Consider the following 21,335-nt stretch of genomic DNA (forward strand, 5'->3'; position numbering starts at 1 on the left):
ACCATGTCGTCCAGGCTGGAGTGCAATGGCACAATCTCAGCTCACTGCAACCTCCACCTCCTGGCTTCAAATTATTCTCCCACCTCAGCCTCTGGAGTAACTGGGATTGCAGGCATCCACCAGCATCCCAAGCTATTTTTTTTTTTTTTTTTTGTATTTTTAGTAGAGTTGGGGTTTCACCACGTTGGTCAGGATGGTCTTGAACTCTTGGCCTCAAGTGATCCACCTGCCTCAGCTTCCCAAAGTGCTGGAATTACAGACATAAGCCACCACACCTGGCCACAACTGTCATTTTTTAGTGTCCCTGAGCCATGTCAAAGTCCTCATAGAGTAACTTTTTCCCCTTTAAAATTAAGTGCTTACAATTTTATGATAACTGGTCAAAAAAAGGTATCATTTTTAACATTAATATCCAAATTTTGTAATTTCCCAGTTCAACAACCCATCTTTGTGTATACATTGATTACTTGGGAAATGGTCATGACGGTCTTTTTTTTTTTTTTTTTTTTTTTTGCCCTTTTATAACACTAGATTTTATCAAGATAAAATGTACTTTTTGGCAAACCATCTAATACTTGCTCTCAAAATTTTATTCAGAAACAGAATTATTTCGTCTCGCAAAATTCAGTGAACCCTAAACCTGAGGCTTCTACTGGGAAATTCTCAGTGCTTTGGATCTATCCTTTATTTAAAAACAACCTATTGAGATTGTGTCAGATACAGCAATAGAGCAGTGAACAGCCCAATACTTTTGCTGCCCTCCTGGAACTCTGATCCTGCCATAACCTGAACTTTCCTTTGTCCTTCAGGACCTATGCAACTCCTCTTCTCTGTGCAGAATCTCTTACTCAGCCTACCTTTATTTCTCTCATTTCAATATTCCCTGCTGGTTACATCTATAGTAATAGCTCATTTATGCAAATAAAGATAATGTTCCTATGTTCCTTGTTCTTCCTTGGATTGTCTGCTTTATAAGACCATTTTCCTGTATAGATCTCCTGCTGGGGCTCAAGCACAGAGCAGAAAACTTTAGATAAGGAGAGGAACATGGCTTATATTCCACCTGAAAATCCCTTCATTTATAATGGGAAGTGGCTAAATCCAGAAGACAGAAGACTGGCGGATTTGTCTTTATAGTTTCAAAGTCTGTTGGAAGCAGAAGCAAACGCAGCACAGGTGAAGGAATATGGTTACAGGCAGTGACCGCACTGAACCTGAAGGGCCTCTGCTGGGCCTGGGGAGTGATTGGATTTGCAGTTCGTGGCCTCCTTTCCTCTCTCCCAGAACAGTTTCCTGTGGATGAAATTCTGTCCGTGAGCTCTTAATCTGAGTAGGATGCTCCTCTTCAGTCTCTTGAGCCACAGGCATCCCCTGCTTTACCAACAGAAAACCCTGCCAGGAGCCACATCACACCACTGTCCCTGCTGCCCGTCCTGCCGCATGGGGCGACTGGGCTCCCTGGTGATATTCCCTGGGAAGCCTTTCTCTTTTCTTTCCCTCGTCTTGTTTTGTGGAAAAGAATTACCCACCATGCTACATAAAGGAAGGAGATCCAATGAATATGTAAAACCACAAATACCATGAACTGCCTCTTAGACGTTAAAAGCCTATTCGTTTAATAAACCTTCTGATTAAACTCTTAGTAAATAACTTGTGTAAACAATTTCCCAATTCTAACACTCATTTTCTATTTTCTTTTCCCCCTGTTGATATGAAGAACTTCAGTATTTTTCCTCCATCTCATTTTTCTCCATCAATTAAAATATGCCTTTACTATTGATTTAGAGTAACTTCAAACCAAAGGAGATTTAAATATATATATATTTTATATATATAATATTTATATATTATATATATTTATATTTTATATAGTATATATAATATTTATATGCTATATATATTTATATTAAATATATATTTAAGATAAGTATATATTATATATAAAGTATATATTATATATAAATTATATATATTATATATTATATATAATTTATATAATCAGTCAGAAGCTTAGAGTATTGCATTATACAAATGCTAAATTTTCTGGCATAGAAAATACGTGTAAAACTTAAGGCTCAGGCGTGACTTTAATGATACTTTCAAAATCTGCAACGACACTTGGAAGAACATAAATAGGAAAAAATATCTTACATTTCCATAAAGAAATAATGAAAATGGAACAAAGAAGCGATGAGTATTGAAAGTTCTTCCCCATCTGTAGTTTAGAAAATAGCATTCAAATAACATCAAACTATAATTAATAAGTTCTGAGAAAGGATAAGTAAAATATAACAAAGGAGTTTTGAATATTACTGACCTTCAGCATGTTTCATAAATAAACAAGTTATAAGAGATTATTAAAATGCCAATGTTCTATGAATAAATCAGGTGTGAAAACGCCTAAATCTGGTACATTTCAGTCTAGAGCTAGGAAGGAGATAGTTTGCAGGAAGGGTTGATGTGATCATTTCATTAACCATGAAGAGAGAATAAAGAACATAAACCCGGCTGGAACCTCATGAGATCCCAATATTAAAAATAGGAAAGAAGAAGCTTACAAAGAATATTGAGAAAGAACATTCAGAGGGAAAAAAAAAAAAAACATACACAAGCAGGAGAGAACAGAATACTTGTCATCTGGATATTAAGGCACGAAAGAGTTTTGGAGGGAAGATGAGGTCATTCAAGTCTAATCCTGCAGTGAGATGAGGAACAGTAAGTGATAAGATTCAGTATCATTGAACGTGGGAGTGGCTGTTAGCATCCTTGGCAAGGCCAGTTCCATGGAGTAATGAGGCATACGCTCTATTATCAAGGTTGAGGAGTGAGTGATGCAAAGGGAATCACAGCACTTAAAAACTGAAGAAAAGGCCTTGGACAGTAGGCAAAAGGGGGAAGTAGGTTTGGAGGAAAGTTTTTCTAAGGCAGGAAATGTACAGGAAGCCATGTATAAACTGAAACAGCAGCAAGTGAGGAAAGATTAAAGACACCTGCAGAGTTTGGGTAATTAATGGGGTGAGGTCTCCAAGGAGTGGAAGGTGTATGCAGTGCCAGGACAAGGCAGATGACAGTCCGTGATCAGGAGAGCCTCCTCCACTGAGCAGATAAGGAATGACGAGGGCAGGTGCCAAAAAATTGTGTCATTAATTGAGACGGGGGCAGCTATGGAAGAAGATTGCAAGGCCTTCGTGATTCCTGTATTTCTATGGTGAAGTGGGGAAAGGGAAGGTAGTATTCTGAATGGGGAGGCGTAACAGTATAGTATACACAGTATAAACCAGCGATTACGTCTTAGAACAGGTTTAAATAGGGACTGGTCAGGGAGTGATGAGGAATACACAGTAGGATAGCCAGGTGGTCCTGAGAAAACTGAGGTTGGACACCATGAACTTTTAGAGATTCTAAACTGTAAGCCATCACCAATGTGAGAATAGAGGGAGAAGCTTTGGAGATTTCACTTACACAGAAATGAGGTTTTTTGATGAAGGGCTGTGAAAATCAATGGAAGGCAGAGAGTTGACAGAGTAACATTTGAATGACTATCGATGTTGCGAACTGTGTGGTCCAAATGAAGAGAAAGTTGAGTCAAAACTGAAGGAGACTGATGGGGGTAAGGAAAGAGATCATGGACTAGTCATCTCAATGATCTCTGAAGTGATTCTGGTGGGAGAAAGGGAGTAGAAGAGGTGAGAATGTGGAAGACTGTGATTCCTGAGTGAGATATTATAGTTAACAACTATACTAACTAAATATAGTGTGGTTTCCCAGATCAGATCCCAGAACAGGAAAAGAACATCCATGAAAAACTGGCAAAATCCAAATAAAGTATGGAGTTTAATTAATAGTAATACACCAGTGCTTATTTTTAGTGTTGACAAATATACTATAGTTATATAAGATGTTAACATTAGAGAAACTGGATGAAAGGTACATGGGAACTTTCTGTGTTATCCTTAAAATTGTTCTGTAAATTTTAAATTATTCTAAAATATAAAGCTTATTTTTAAAAATGTTCAGGAAAATTCACATTTTAGAGTAACTAAAAACAGACACAGACACATAGATACACAGACACACAGACACACAGACGCATAGATACACAGACACACAGACACACAGATGCATAGACACCTACATCCCAATTTAGTAACACAATTTTGAAGTATTCCTTGTTTTCACACTTAAATCTCCCACAAACACTGGAGTCTGACCATATTACTCTGAGTAACACCACCCAGTACATCAATGGATTTTTCTGACCTCTTGCTTCTTTACTAATTATGTAGAACTTTTCACAACTGGCTACAGTGGTGGTAAGCTTGCAAGCAGCTCTCCAGTGGCCCTCACTGCCATTTGCAGTCTGCATGCCTGCGTGCAGTCCATCTTCACATTTAATCAGAGTTAGCCCTGTGTTATCAATTAAATTCTATGGACCTGTGGCTCTATCTTTAAAAGCATGGCAGCTTCCATCTTGTTTTCTTAAATCACTTTCTGTGTGGTAAACTAGACACCGTTCTGTAAGTGTATTTAAACACCCTCGTGGAGAGGCCCACACGGAGAGAAATGCAGGTCCGTGCTCAATCGCCATACCTATTTTACTGCAATGTCAGGAACACGCCTTGGAGGAGGTTCCCCCAGCACCAGCCAAACCTGCACACGACTTTGGCCCCAGCCAGCACCTGAGTGCAGCTTCATGAAAGACCTTGAGCCAGAACTTTCCTACCAGGCTGCTCCTAAATTATTGACCCACAGAAAACATGAGAGATAAGGAATGATTATTGTTATTCTAAACAAGAATTTTGGGATATTTAGTTACACAAAAATAGGGAACTAGTACAGATTTTGGTACATAAAAATGAAGGCCATCCTGTGAGCCATCCTGGGGACCATCCTGTGGAGCTCCATTGCTCTCCATGTGACCTGTCCAGGAGGCCGTTTGAGTATCCTTAAGGAATAGTGTCTCATTTACCGCGGGGAAAGTGATTTAAGAAAACAAGATGGAAGCTGCCATGCATTTTATGATATAGCCACACTTCCATAGAATGGAATTGATAACACAGGGCCAACTCTGATTGCTGCAATAACAGAAATTCTGAAAGACATGGGATGGGCATTGGGTCCCTGCCATGAGCAGAAGCTAGAGAAGGGCCTGGGAAGCGTGTTAGTGAAATCCTACAGCGCTTGAAGAGAGTGTTGGCAGAAGCCTGATGCCCTCCACGTAGGCTGCAGTGAGTGCTTAGCATTCATTTGAGGAAAATGGGGGAAAGAGGGCCCCTTTATAAAATTATGAAGTGGTATAGAGTAGAACAACACTCTTTCCTATGTAAGATGAAATATAGGGAAAAAATGTACCTGATCACCTAGAGGATCCATCAAACAGGTTTCTAGGTAATGTGTTGAAGGCACTGTCTTGCGTTCTCTGGCACCCATAGCAAAATGTGAGAGACAAAGAGAAACATTATTAAAAAAAAGTTGTTCTATATAAAGGAACCAGGGTTTTTTGGGGTTCAAAACTAAAAACTGTTTATCATTTCCGGCCTCTAAATAGTAAAAGATCTTAAAGACAAGGCTTCCAGATGAAGATCAAGTTCAGAACACTGTGAGTCAAAACTGGTTCACAGCTGAGGTCAAAGGTGTGACTGTGAAGCCTGTTTGTGATGATATCAGAAGCATGTAAGACGGAGCCTCAAACAGATCAGTGCCCTTCCCAGGATGCAACCGGTATGCACCACACATTTTATTATTAAAAAATTACTCCTAAGAACCTTAAGAGCATTGTGCTTCAAAGGCCTCATGGGCAACAAAAGGTAAAAGGATGATCTTGATGAAATTTGTGTGTGTCTAATTTCCAATGGAGTGAATCCTTGCAAAATTTACAAAAGACACACATTTTATATAATTGTAATAGATGAAACACCACCAAACTGGATGAAAAGGGAAGGAGTCAGTAAAAATGCAAAGAGGCCTCGGGCTTCTCAACTATTATGAGCAGAAAGCAAACTGAAAAAGAAAACTACTTAGATGCAAACACGAGCCACCTTTTTATCCGAAAGGTAGAATGACACAGAAGTCGGAACCGAAAGCCCAAAGTTTGGAGCCAAGATCTCAGGCAGTGATGCTGAGCCCTCCTCAAGAAACTGGCCTGATGTGTCCAAATGGATTTTAGAATTACTATGGAGAAGTGACTTAAGTGTGCTTTCTATTCCCCCTTTGAGGATAGAAGGGTCTGTAGCAGTTATTATTTTATTTATTTATTTACTTATTTACTTTGAGACAGAATCTCACTCTGTCACCCAGGCTAGAGTACAGTGGCACAATCTCGGCTCACTGCAACCTTCGCCTCCTGGGTTCAAGTAATTCTTCTGCCTCAGCATCCCCAGTAGCTGGGACTACAGGCCTGTGCCATATTGACCAGGCTGGTCTCAAACTCCTGACCTCGTGATCCACCCACCTCGGCCTCCCAAAGTGCTGTAGCAGTTATTCTACACAAGTCTCACCACTATGTGTTAGGCACATGGAAAGTGGATAACTTGCCTCTCTGGTTTACAGGCATTCAGATTTGAAAAAGCTGATACACTCAAGGCGCTATCCTCACAGAGCTGCATGGGAAGAGCCACTTTCTGAAATGGACCTGATTGGAATGTTAAGATCTAGGCTTCAAGCTGATGCTACAATGGGGTGAGACTTGGGTGGGGGATGGACGTCTTCTTGGAAGACAGTGTCAAGAGCTGAGAAGGGTCTGATGTGTTACCACATTTACCTGGTAACTACTTAGCTTGCCATAGTTTCAAGAATGCTGGTAGAAAACATGATGTCTCCTGGTCGAAGAAAATGAATTTTTTTGTTACTCTGGGAATAGCAGTCAGTATGAACATCACATGTCAGTTCCCCTGTCTCCCAAGTACCGTGAGGACAATGCAGTGAGACCTGGATAGATACCTGTACACAGAGTGGATTGCATTACAGGAAAGGAATACTGAACTGAGAAACCCCAAGTGTTTTGCAACAACAAGCTTGCCTGTCCTTAGTCTGGAGAAAGATGTTATCCTGTATTGCACTGCATAGTAAGCTTGCTTCTGCTTTGCTACTGAGGGACATATTCTATTTACGGCTATAAGACCCGTCTTCTCTTCTCGAGGGAGAAATTGAATCTTCCAGAGCTGTTCATTATACAACCATCTTTGAAAACAGAATGTGAAACAATAGGCACTCTCTGCTTACAAGACATGGAGAAATATGAGACTCATGAGGAATTGTCTCCCAACAAAGCACAAGCATACGTTGCATATGAAATACATATGAGACGACAGGGGAAGGAGGTGGACTATAATAGCTGGTCTCCAATGTCTTCCAGTGCGCCTGCCCACTAATATTCATGCCATTGTTTAGTTCCCTTCTACTTCTATTCGAGTGGCAATACATGGCTAAGACTGTTACAAAGACAGTCTTTGTAGCTTCTGCCTTGCTATTTTGAATTATTCACCTTAGGGATGAGGACCACAAGGACACTCAAGTGTTCCTGTGAAGAAGCACACAGGGAGAGGAGCTGAGTCTCCTGGCCATTAGCCAGCACCAGTTTGCTAGCCATCCAAGAAATCCCCATTTAAGTGGACCCACCACCTTATTTAAGCCTTCAGATGCCTGAAGCTCCAGGCACCATCTGACTATAACCTCATAGGAGACCCTGAACCAGAACTCTCCAGTGGATGACTAACATAATAATAGTCAAGGATGAAATTTGGCTGTGAGTGTTGTCTGAAGGGAGAACTTATGACTATGACCAACATTGGAAACCTTGAAGGTAGAGATGCTATCAGATGTCCTCTGTACAACCTTCTACTTCATCTGGGAGTTTTATCTGACAGAGGTCATCAGGCCAGTACTCTCACTGACCGCTAATTTACTAGGACACAAGCCAGACCACCTCATTCTTGGACCATCCCAGTCATTAGAGACCCTCTGTTTATTAAACCAATATGTGGCTTTCTATAATTTTTGTAAATAGGTTCCAGTGTTTTCAAACTCCACAAGAATAAACCTAATCTTCTGTACATTAAATAAGTCCATTGTAATGGTGCATGAGAAAGTTCAACTCAAAAAAAAGTATTTTTTTAACCATAAATTTAGTTATATACCTATGCAGTCATTGGATTTTTTTGCTTTCTTATATCATAGCAATGATTTTGTAGCACTGTATTTTCTGTTAACAGAGTTGGATACATGAGAAAATACCAAACCAAAAAAAATCAAGTGGTCCAATTTATTCAGCTGCATCTATTTAGCATGCAGTTTGCTTGGCTAAGTGGTGATGCTCTGTTAAATCCCAAAGAGATGTGTGCCTGTAGAAACTTAGGGGAGGTAGAATGTTTATCTTGACCAAAAAAAAAAAAAAAATTTGTAAAGTTTTTTCTTCATATGTTTGGAAGAAGATACCTTAATAGTTACTCTGTATGTCACATTCTGGGAGAAATCTAGTGAAGCATTGAAGTGTGTGGCTTTAATAAAATCAAGCCTGGTTTGTTTTAAGATGTGAAGCAATCCACTCACAGAGCAACACTGGGCGGGCGGGGAGCGGGGGAGGAATTCGAATTACCTAGCAGTGAACAGTTCTGATGATGAATGCAGCATTACCACGATGATGATGACAGTAACATTTAATTGAATTAGAATACCAGGCAGACAATTTCCATCAATAATTAATATGTTGTTGAATCAATAAGATAGCTGCATTGTGATCAATATTACATCATAAGAAAGTAATTGCTTAGCATTTCAATCTAATTTTTTTAAAAAACACGATGAATTGCAATGTTTTATTTCTCTAAGGAACCAATTCGGTGTTTTGCTGAAGCAATGAAGTTGTACATGGAAATGTTTTGTGCTTTGCTTAGGTTCATAGAGAAAATTAATAGCAAAACTGGGAATACAATCCTCATCTTCTGGATGGTAGGTTTTCTTGCAAGCTACAGAGTCACATTATTCTAGTTTATTAAATTCATGACTCTATCAGCTTATGTCAGGCTCTGGAGAAGCTGAGAGAGATGAATTATAGGAAGTGATGAAACCAATAAGAAAGAAGAGGCTCCCATGGATGTGAGTGGACATGGCTTTTGTCAACACTTGAAACACTCAGGTTTTCCTTTTCCAAATGATAATCTTGATGATTTCATCTGGTTCAGGGATTTTTAGTCACCAAAGCTTGCATAATCTCTCTCATGCTGCCATACAGCTTATTATGGTCTGGAGGCAAGACAGATATGAAACACAGAATAACAAAGTGAATCTAACTAAAATTACAATAAATTTGGCAAAGGAGAAATAGCAAATTTTGGCAAGGGAGAAATAGGAAATTTTACTAGAATCAGTTCTGATCTGGGGAAACTCAAGAGTAGGAAAATGAGGGAAATGACAGTTAGTTAATGCATGAAGGATGAGGAGGAGGTAGCTAGAGGAAGCATGGCAGAGAACAATCCAGATAGAGGGAAGGTATGAAGGTACTGAGAAATGGGAGGTGGTGTTGGAGTTTCAGAAAATAGAAAAAAGGGGGAACCCAGTGTATACAGAGCAACTGACTGAGTGGTGGACACTAAGCCTGAAGCAGTAGATACATGCCACTAACAGGACAGTTAGATCATACAACTGATTTGGATTTTATTTTCTGAATAAGCCACTTCAAAATAATTAAGAGAGGGAATGATTAGGTGGATTGTTTGCTTACCATTTGTTTGCTGCTGTTGTTTTGCTTTTAAATGCTATGTTGATTGTTATTTGCAATACAGCCATTGGAGAAGAGACTCATGGAGACAGGAAGAACTGCATTAGTCTAGGTGAGAGCTGATGGTGGCTTGCACTAGTGTGATGCTGGAAGTGTTGGAGAAAAGTTAGCACATTCAGGATGTAGTCAGAAAATAAAATCAGCAGAGAACAAGAATAAGGGTGTGTAAAGGGTGATTCTGAATTATCTGGCATTAGAATGTGGTTGGATATTCATACCATTTACCTTTTGGAGTAAATCCTTTGGAGTAAATACTTAACTAGTGAGATAAGGAGATGGAATAGGCTTTATTCTAATAATTACTATCAATTTTGCTTATTTTAAAGAACATTACTATTGCTGTCATCACCCAGCCTCCACTTACTCTGGAGAGTAGACAGAAGGCAATGAAGATATTCAAGGAGTTTGTAGTATAATACAATTATTAAATGCCACCTCTATTTGAGTAAATGTCTCTTTTTGTTTCTTTTTTCTTTTTTTTTTTTTTTTTTTTTTTTGTGACAGTCTTGCCTTGTTGCCCAGACTGGAGTGCAGTGGAGCAATCCCGGCTCACTGCAACCTCTGCCTCCTGAGTTCAAGTGATTCTCCTGCCACAGCCTCCTGAGTAGCTGGGACTACAGGTGTGCGTCACCACATCCAGCTGATTTTTTGTACTTTTAGTAGTGGCAAGGTTTCACCATGTTGGCCAGACTGGTCTGGAATTCCTGGATTCAAGTGATCCGCTCACCTTGGCCTCCCAAAGTGCTGGATACAGGCATGAGCCACTGTGCCAGGCCTGTATTTCTAAATTTTTAGTTACCATGTTTTATCCTCTTGCTAAATTGTAGTGCTCCTGAAAGAAGTGTGACCCCCATCTTCTGTCTTCTCAAAGAAGTAAGGATGAGAAGAGGGTGGTAAAGGAATGTATTTGTGTGACAACAGGTAGAAACAGGAAGTGGGTGTGAACCTCCCTTCAGTTAACCAATATTGTTTCTGATTGTGTAGCTGATGAAATCATAAAGTTATTTGTTTCTACAAGGTCTGCTTACCTCACATGAAGGGATGTAATATCTGATCACATCCCCCATCTTGCAGTAAATAATCTTCTTCTCTCTTAGTCTGTATTGTCTATTTTCAGACTCAAAACGATAGTGCACCCAAGAGAAGAGCTATAGTTTCTCTTCCCAGCCCCAACAGCAGTACCTAACCCACCCTCCTGGACCAGATACTGGGACTGGTCTGCTAATACCTCTACCAAAACAGAAACATACTTTCAAACAAATAACATTTTTGGTTGACATCAACAGTTCTTCTTTATGATACATGAGGGAGAGGGTGAGAAACAGAGATAGAGAAAGAGAGAGATAAAGCAAATATGGTCATATTAGTTTTAATTTTCTAAATTGCAGGTTATAGTCAATGTATTTGAAATTATTGACAATTTGATTGACCCTTTTCTATATATCATAATACTTTTAATAGGGAAAATATTATTTCTCTAAGCGCTGTAGTACCTGCTAACCTGAGAGCAAAATCTGCTAAATAGAGAGTCTCAGTTCTAAAATATTTTGTGTATTAGTTCTAAAATAAAATGTGTAAATATTTCTTATGTACTGGCACCGTTCAGTTATCCAGAGTACTTTTCTTTATCTTTATGATGCTTCTAAAACTTTTGCCAAGTTTAGATGCCAAAAATTCACAGGTATCTCAGTATTGCTCTGTTGTGGCACTGAGTATATCAAATTAAAACAGTAAACTCCACCAAAATATTCTTCTGATGAGAAGAGGTATTCCAAAGTGCAATTATTAATTTAAACACTATGTGCACTTGAATGCCTATTGTATATCTTTGTTTTCTCCATGTTTTTGTAGGGATAAATGCTTTCTGTGTGCGAGTACTGGAACTCATTCAAAGGTTTAAAAGCTTATCTTTTAATTTACTTTTCATTTAATATTTGATTAAATATTTCCAATTGATTTTTAACAAAAAAGCAAGCAAAACTTAGAGGACTTGTTTATTTAGAAAATGTTTAGTATCACTGTAGAAATATAAGTCTATTTACATGGGCAGGTAAAAACTAGAAAGGAGCTGGATGCTGGGCATGGGAGGCTGACTCAAGCATCATAGCTTGTTTTCATGCAGTGATTAATCATGTTACTTAAAAAATAAAAGATCTAGGAAAAATGCAAAACTGGAAAAGCTGGTTAGACAATAGAGGATGAGACTCTACAGGGAAAATCAGGAGGAAAATTCACTCTATTGTGACTTTGCTGGGCAGAGGTCCTGTCTTTATTCTTTCTGTGCCAAACTACAGAATGTAGATTACATTAACCTGAGTAATTTTTCCCTGTGACAAACATATTTCTAAAACCTGCAGGGAAATGACACTGGTTTTCTAATTTTAGCAATCTGAAAACCTTTCAGAAAACTATGAGACCTGAGGCTAACGCTTGTCTATTATGAAAGAATCTGTTATAACTAAAAATATATAATGAATCTCATTAAAAGTTTCAAGTACCTCAGATGGCTGCTTCTGCCTTTGGACTAGGTGAAATAATACACATTTTGCACACTTTCTACCCAAAAATAAAAACAGAAGAAACATTTCCTAGTTCACAAAGTCCAGCATTACTCTAACAAAATAAGATAAAGACATTAAAAGAAAAATGTCTTGTAAAATGAAAAGGAAAACTACAGACCAATATCTCTCGTGAATGTAGACATAATAATTGTCAAAAAATATTATCACATTTTATCCAACAATATATATAAAGTACTATATATCATAACCAAGAGAGATTTTTTTTTCAGTTATGCAAGTCTAATTTAACATTCAGAAATTAGTCAATGTAATCCATCTATAAGTAGGTTAACGAACATTTTACAATGACTCTATCAATTGATGCAGGAAAAGCAGATAACAAATACGGTGCCCACATGTGATAAAACTGTCAGCTGACTTCATAACACGGGAGTTTTCACAACTTGATTTAAAAAATAAATAAATAAATGCATAAGTAAAAATTTTTAAAAACCTACAAAAAATCAAGTAACATAATACTTGATAGTAAAAAACTGGACATTTTCCCTGAGATTGGAAACAAAGCAAAGTGCTCTATCACTACTGCTATCCAATAAGAGAAGTCTTGCTAGTGCAACGAGACACAAAAAAGAAATAAAAGGTGTATAGATTGCAAAGGAAGAAATACGGCTGTTTTTATTCAAAGATGACCTGATTATCTACAGGGGAAATCTCAAAGAATCTATATCAAAGAAGCTAAAAATATTTAACAATCTCTGGAACTAATAAGTAAATATAGCAAGGTCACAAAACACAAATCTAATATAAAAAATCCAAATGATTTTGAGCAAGGAATAATTATAATTTTATTTATTTTATTTTATTTTATTTTGAGACGGAGTCTCACTTTGTTGCCCAGGCTGGAGGGCAGTGGTGCAATCTTGGCTCAGTGCAAGCTCAGCCTCGCGGGTTCACACCATTCTCCTGCCTCAGTCTCCCGAGTAGCTGGGACTACAGATGCCTGCCACCGTGCCCGGCTAATTTTTGTATTTTTAGTAGAGATGGAGTTTCACCATGTTAGCCAGGATGGTCTTAATCTCCTGACCTTGTGATCTGCCCACTTTGGCCTCCCAAAGTGCTGGGATTATAGGCATAAGCCACCACACCTGGCCTATAATTTTATTTTTTAAAAAAGCAATGCCTTATACAAGTTTGCAAAAAAGTTAGTGAACTTTTTTAAAAATATATTTGAATTTACAGAAAATATGTGAGGATAGTACACAGAGTTTCCATACGCACCCAATCTCTCCTATTATTAACATCTTATATTGGTAAAGTACAATTGTCAAAATTACTTGATATTGTTTACTTAATTAATATGATTAAAAATTTATTAATTTTTATTAACTAAGTATATATATTATTTGGATTTCCTTGGTTTTTACCTACTATTCTTTTTCTGACCCATGATCCCATTCAGAACACCACATGCCTTCAGTCACTATTTCTCTTTAGGCTCCTCTTTGCTGTGCCTGAAAATGACAGTGGCTCAGCCATTTCCATCACATCACATCAAGAGTACGTACTCTGACCATGACTTATGTATTAGTCCATTTTCATGCTGCTGATAAAGACATATCTGAGACTGGGTAGTTTACAAAAGAAAGAGGTTTATTTGGACTTGCAGTTCTATGTGGGTGGGGAAGCCTCACAATCATGGTGGAAGGCAAAGTAAAGCAAGTCACATCTTAATGGATGGCAGCAGGCAAGGAGAGCCTGTACAGGAGAACTCCCCCTTGAAATAACCATCAGATCCTGTAAGACTTACTCACTATCATGAGGACAGCATGGGAAAGACCTGCCCCCATGATTCAATTACCTCCCAGCAGGTCTTTCCCACAACACGTGGGAATTCGAGATAAGATTTGAGTGGGGACATGGTCAAATCAAATCAACTCACCACTGTTGTTCATCTTGATCATCTTCCTGAGATAGTGTGTGTTAGGTTCCTCTACTGTAAAATTACTCTTCCTTACTTTCTGTACAGTACCCTTTGGAAAGAATGCCCTGTGCACATCCCACACTTAAGAAGTGTGGAGTTATATTCTATCTCCCTGAGACTGAAATGTCTACATAAATTATGCAGAATTTTTCTCCAAAAAAGTTTTTGTATTCTCCAATTCTGCTTTCTTATACAGTCATTAATTTATATCAGTATGGAATCATGGATACTTAACTTATATTATGGGTTTTAATACTTCCTTATTAGTTTTGTTGCTTTAATTGCTTCAGCTTCAGCTATTTGGAGCTCTTTCAGTTGTCTCATGTGTCTCCTTGACATACCCTCATGACTGTGGACTTTTAAAAACATTTCTTCACTTCATGGCACTATATGAAGCTCCAGGATCATCTAGCCTGTTCCCTGCACCATTCTTAGAACCAGCAAATTTTTCAACTATGCTGCATCTTTTTATCTCATAATAGAATTAGAAAACAAAATCTGGGTGATAAGTGTGGTTTTTGCTACTGGAGTGTCATTGCTTCTAGACCCTCTCAGTTGATAGAATACGGAAATATATGTGTATTCTAAACTGTGCATATTCATATATCTATAAATATCCTTCTATGTATGCATCTATGTGCACACACACATAGCTAAACATGAGCTCATATTGATGTCTCCAACTCTAATTCATTACCACATGGATCATTCATGCCTTCTCTCTTTGCTTTTCTATAAACTTCCAATTCAACATTAGAAAACCGGTTCCTACCATCTGGCACCCATTTTTGTAATTGTTCCATTCCAGTATGTATGTACAGTGGTTTCACAATTGTTAACCTGTGCATATCAACCTTATCAACTAGAGTACAGAGCTTACGTGCAGTTTCCACTGCCTTTAATCTTATAGATTCCACTAATTACCAATGTGGGTTAGGTCAACACTTTCCCCACCATGCCAATCAGTGAGGTTGTTCCATACATGTGTACAGAGATTCTTTTGTCACAATCTACATTTCATCCTGGGATCCCCTGACCTCCCAAATGATTTTTTTAAAAACTTGCATAGATTAAGGTTGCTCTTTGTGCTATCAAGTACTATATATGATACAAACATAGCATTATTAACTCACTGCCATATATGCAAACTTTCACTGCATCAAAAATCCAGTGGGCTTTACCTCATCAACTCTGGCTCAGCCTCAAACTCCTGGTACCCACTAATCTATTTACCATATCTATAGTTTTGCCTTTCTAGAATGTCATATATATGGAATTATTTAGTAAGTAGCCTTTTCAAATTGGCCAGTGTTTCACTTGCAATATGTGTTTAAAGTACATCCACATCATTGCATAGATAGACAGCTCATTATTTTACCACGGGAAAATGTTCCATTGTTTGGTTCTACTGCATTTTATTCACCTAATGAAGAATACCTTGATTACTTCCAATTTGGGGGCAATTATGAATAAAGCTGCTGTTAATATTCATTTGTTCATTTTTGTGTGGATATAAATTTTCAAATCTGTCATATAAAGATGTAGAAGCATAATCTCTATATCATATAGTATGACCACATCTAGTTTTGTAAGAAACTGGAAAATTGTCTTCTAAGTTGATTGTACCATTTTGCATCTTTGTGATTCATCCTTTAGAATAATTTACGTCTTAAACATTCCACACACTGTTTACTTTCTCAATTTGCTCTCTAAATCCAAAGTGAACAGGTAGGCAGCATGAATTTGATGTAGTACAGGAAACAAATTGCATTTGATTGAGAACCATATCAGTCTGGGTCAGTACCAAAGCTTTCTGTCCTAAAGTCATAACCAGGATCCAACATTTCATTCTTAAGGTATAAGTAGGAAGAGATGCTAGAATGCAAAGATTTTATTCTATTTTCTTCCTCAATGAGGTGATAATTATTTACAGTCTGAAAAGATGTTGTGGGAGTCAGAATATAAAGGAAGTTTAAGTTTTGGTTAGGTCTTTAGAGCTCATGAAAAGCTTTAGTTCTTTCTTATGTTTTAACTGTGTGTTTAGGATATTATTTGTCAAGAACTTCTAAGGGTGAATAACATTAAATTTGTTGATTATAAAAAGCACCACCAAAAGCAAAACTTTTCAATACCAGCAATAGTTTATAAACCTGGAAATCCCCAAAGAACTTTGAATATGCTGAAATTTGGACTAGATGAAAGGCTCACTGGATAGTATAGCTGGTTCTTTTAGAAATTTCTGGGATTATTTTAGGGGTACATCTCTCCAGGAAAATGAATTAAGAAACTACCCAAGGGCTTTTGGTTTGAAGGCTGATTTTGATGGCAATTAGCCAAAAGCTAATTTTCCTATCCAACGGCAATAGGTACTAATTATCTCTCTATGTGCCTCAATGTTACTGGGCATTTTACAACTATTATTTTATCAATTTTCACAAAAATCATGGAAGTTATTATATTACATAGTAATAATAATAGAAAATAATAAAATTAATAAATAATACTTTACAAATAATAATAGAGTATTATTTTCTCCTTTCTACAGATGAGAAGATTGAAGCTTAGAAAGGATAGCTGCCTCATTTACTCTCTATTCTCTTAGAAAATGACCTACAATGGGTTCTGTTCTTCATTATATACTAGTTTTTTAGAAAATATATATATATATAATTAACTTCAAACAGGGGAAGTATCATAAAAGATAGGGTAGAAAACATGACCACAAGTTAAAAGTTAGCCATTCCCATTTAGCTTAGGGAAAAAATAATTGACTTGTAGGTAATTACATACGCGACTTTCACTACCAAGACTATTTTTTGTGTGGCTACAGATTATTTAATTCTCTTTTTTCTTTTCTTTCTTTTTTCTTTTTTGAAACACAATGTCACTCTGTTGCCCAGGCTGCAGTGCAGTGGCAGGATCTTAGCTCACTGCAACCTCTGCCTCCCAGATTCAACCAATTCTCCTGACTCAGCCTCTCAAGTAGCCGGGATTACTTGTGCCCACCACCACGCCTGGCTAATTTTTGTATTTTTAGTAAAGACAAGGTTTCACCATGTTTGCCAGGTTGGTCTTGAACTCCTGACCTCAGGCAATCCATCCGCTTTGACCTCCCAAAGTGCTGGGATTACAGGCGTGGCCAGCCTAATTTTCAATTCTGAGGAGTAAAATAATCAGTCATAGCCAGAAAAAAAATGAACCATTTAATTCAATCCTATGCCTCCATTGTGACTGCAACTCACCAAGTACTCTTCTCATTCTGAGATAATCCAAGTACTCTTCTCGTTCTGAGATAATCCAACCCACATAAGACACTCTTGTCAATTAACTGTTCATATTTAATATTATAATAATCATAATAGTAATGCTTTCTTGTTTATTCATTATTTATGTAGAGATTTGGGTAAGTTTACTCTGAGGCTTGCTTTTCTAATTTTTAAAGTAGGCTAGCTTTACCCACATTTCAGTTTCCCCAGTGAGAATTTCAGATAATTTTTGCTAAGCATCTAGAACAGTTAACAGTTTCTAGTACATCAAAGAAAAATCATTTGCAGAAGTGGTCATTATTGCACTATCTCTGAGACTATTTTGCAATCATCAATATGTATATCCCATCAGTATATCTTCTGTTGCATATGAAACCTTCAACACAAGTAAATAATATAAAAGATATTTAATAATGACAGTTCAATCCATATTCATTCATTGATTAATTAATTGTCAAAAATGAAGGATGAAGAAGAAAAATCACCAGAGGCTCTTTTGGCTTAAGCTTCACTCTATATTCCATGTAATAAATTCTTCTGTCTATCCTGGGTTGACACTTGGGCCTCCTTGAATGTGGCACATCGCTTGGTTGATTATGCATGACTCTGTCAGAGGAAAACAACCTCAGAAACTTCTATACCAGAAAATGCTTTCAGTACCAGGCTCCAAAGTCATTATATACTAGTTTTTTAGAAAATATATATATATAAAATTAACTTCAAACAGGGGAAGTGTCATAAAAGATAGGGTAGAAAACATGACCACAAGTTAAAAGTTAGCCATTCCCATTTAGCTTAGGGAAAAAATAATTGACTTGTAGGTGATTGCATACATACCCCGGCTACTCGAGAGGCTATGTCAGGAGAATTGGTTGAATCTGGGAGGCAGAGGTTGCAGTGAGCTAAGATCCCACCACTGCACTGTGGCCTGGGCAACAGAGTGACATTCTGTCTCAAAAAAGGAAAAAGAAAGAAAAGAAAAAGAGAATTAAATAATCTTTAGCCACACAAAAAGTAGTCTTGGTAGTGAAAGTCATGTATGTAATTACCTACTAGTCAATTAGTTTTTCCCTAAGCTAAGCCAAAAGCTTAAGCCAAAAGATCCTCTGGTGATTTTTCTTCTTCATCCTTCATTCTTGACAAAACCTGAATTCAGATGATTATTTGAGATATGCGGCATGTCAATTCTCATGCTAAGTGTTATGAGATTAAATTAAAACTATACCCAAGCATAACCTACTTTGAGGACTGGTCACTTGGAATTTGTGTTTCAAAAGGGAGAAGGATCCCCTCCAGCATCGTAGGATTTCAGGACCTGACATGCTTGTGAATCTCAAGGGGGACCATGATGCTCAGTAGCAACGTGGAAGAGTCACCCCATCTCCATAGCTCACAATTCAAGAGTGCCATGACCCTCATGGTAGTTTCTCTAGAGTGGAGGGAGACTGACCTTGCTGCTCTTCTTCCCAAAAGGGAAGCCAACACCAGACAGAGAAACACACTCTCCTTAAGTCTTAACACCATGTAGTTCTAAAGCCAGACCCAGACACTTCATCTTCCTCAGGTGTTTGGCTCTGTATCAAATGCCCACATTTAATCACAGCCTAGAAATAGTTCTGTGTTGGAAGCTGTTTTCATCACTAAAAGCCTCTTTTGAGGGACCATTGTCATCACAGAAGAATCTGGGTCCTGAAGCAGTGTTATCAGGAAAACCATGATCATCCTCATGCACAAGGGTGGCACTTCAGATAGAGAGACGTTGAAGAAGAAAATCCCCTGGTTGCATTAGGCAGAGCTGTCCAGTGAACAGATTTTGTGTATGTCTCGATGGAATGAAAGTTAGCTCTCCTCAGTTGGCAAAGAAGGATGGCTATCTTTTTGGAGTCTGCAAAGGGTCCCTGGACCAGATCACATAGCAAAGGCTGCAGGGTCTTTCCTGTGATCCCAGCAGCTCAGGGTGAGTCCTCAGACCCCACTAGATTTTGGCCTCCTTGGAGGAGTGGAGTTGTCAACAAAAGAGGCCCAAGGCTGAGCTCCAGGGTGAGCACGGCAGCTAACAGGTATGCTTCCCAGGGCTTCCTGGCTGCAGAGAAACGTCGTGGGCTTACGGGCAGCAAGGAGGAAGACATTCATCCTAGGAGAAGATACCCCTGACCTGGCTGCAGGGCAGAAGAATCATAGGAGCTAAAACAGATCTCAATCTCCTTGCAGACAGTGAGCAACATTACAGGGACAGAAACAAGCTCCAGGCAAGCAGCAAATCAATGAAGAAATTTCTGCTAAAAAATTTTTAGGATGAAGAGAAACAGGAATGATAATTTATTTTTATTTTTATTTTTTTTTTGCTCAGTCCCATGTCTACTCATACAGAATGAGAATCTAGTCATTTAAGTAGGGCTAAAACTGGTGGTATGTTTTTTTCAGAACACCCTTTTGTGGTGGCAATTTCACTTGGGAGACCAAAATGTAAAGTACAAAGGTGTTTGGTGAGCAGAAAGAGAAAGCATGGAGGGAAGTTACTGTCTTGAGGGATATTTCCACTAATCTAGGACTATCTAGCTGTCCAGGTTATAAGTACAATGCTCCTAGAATCAAATTCCCACTTTTCTGCAGTGGACTGAATTAATCTCTCATCTTTAATTCCCCTTTTCCAGGATCTCTTCAAATTGTCATGTGAAAATTACAGCAAATATGATAAACTAATAAAAGTTGTGGCAGACACACTCTAAAGTGTCCCTCAAGGATTTAAAGCCTTGGATCATCTCTGCTTCTGGAGAGGGGCAGAATCTGTGACTTGTTTCTAAGCACCTGGATATGAAAAACGAGATGGGATCAGTCTCCTTTGATTGGGTTATGTTATTTAGCAAAATGAACACATATTTCACTTTTTTTCATTAAGTACATGTTAAGGCAAAAGTGATAAGATTTTCAGGCAACTAAGACTGTAGATAAGCTATATATATATTTTTTTTTTTTTTTGGCAAGTACAAGGGACATTATCTTGACTGGATCTTACTTAAAACTGGATGAAAGTCCTCAAAAGAGAACTGGGAACTTTTACGGGTAAATAAGAGTTTTGTTCCCAATCTGGAAGAAGCACACTGCTGTGTCATGATCGCACATGTGGCAGAGAACTGGAGTGTCTTCTAGGACCTGAGGGCGGTCTCCAGCCATCAACCTGGGAGAGCCGGGATTCTCAGTCACACTGTCCAAGGAGATGAGTTCTGTCAACCTGAGTGAGACTGACCGGGACCCCTCCCTAATCAAGCCTCCAGGTGAGTATGCAGCCAGCAGACGTCAGGGTTACATCCTGGAGAGATCCTAAACAGAATATTTGGGTAAGCCAAGATAAGTTGCTAGTAATTGGTTGCACATAAGTGGGAAACTAATACAAGAATGTTGCAGCCATTGTTTGAAAACCTTCTGTTCTTGATTGAATTATAAAGCACCCTGATTTCATCAGCAGAAGTGGAAATTACCTCTTGGAGAAGTTTTTTATACTTGAAGTTTCTCTTTCAACAAGTGTAGATTCTATGTGTTTCCAATTCAGAGGTGATTTTTCTTCACCTAGAAGCACTTTTTGAAGGTCCCATCTATGCTCAACATAGGATAAATTATACTGAAAATGTATCCCCTCCATTATCAGATTAAAAACAATGTAACTGTGCAGCAACAAATGATTAATTCATTGATCATGGCATTACTGCCAAGACTGCTCTATAATTCATCAAAAGCTTATCTCAGGACCCATTCTTTCTTAAGGTCATTGTATTTTATTTCCTTTCAGTATT

The 21,335-nt window shown here is 38.1% G+C and overlaps 1 protein-coding gene across 1 annotated transcript in view; it reads left to right on the forward strand.

Annotated features, from left to right (window-relative positions):
• Positions 1–21,335, forward strand: part of LOC140711553 (uncharacterized) — a 133,286-nt gene that overhangs the window by 46,488 nt on the left and 65,463 nt on the right. Inside the window, exon 4 of the mRNA XM_073014901.1 lies at positions 20,199–20,819. Within this exon, the coding sequence (XP_072871002.1) occupies positions 20,199–20,273 (75 nt within the window). The 3' untranslated portion in view covers positions 20,274–20,819. The remainder of the gene's footprint in view (positions 1–20,198; positions 20,820–21,335) is intronic.

Source organism: Chlorocebus sabaeus, chromosome 4 (assembly GCF_047675955.1).
Source record: "Chlorocebus sabaeus isolate Y175 chromosome 4, mChlSab1.0.hap1, whole genome shotgun sequence".
NCBI lineage: Eukaryota > Metazoa > Chordata > Mammalia > Primates > Cercopithecidae > Chlorocebus > Chlorocebus sabaeus.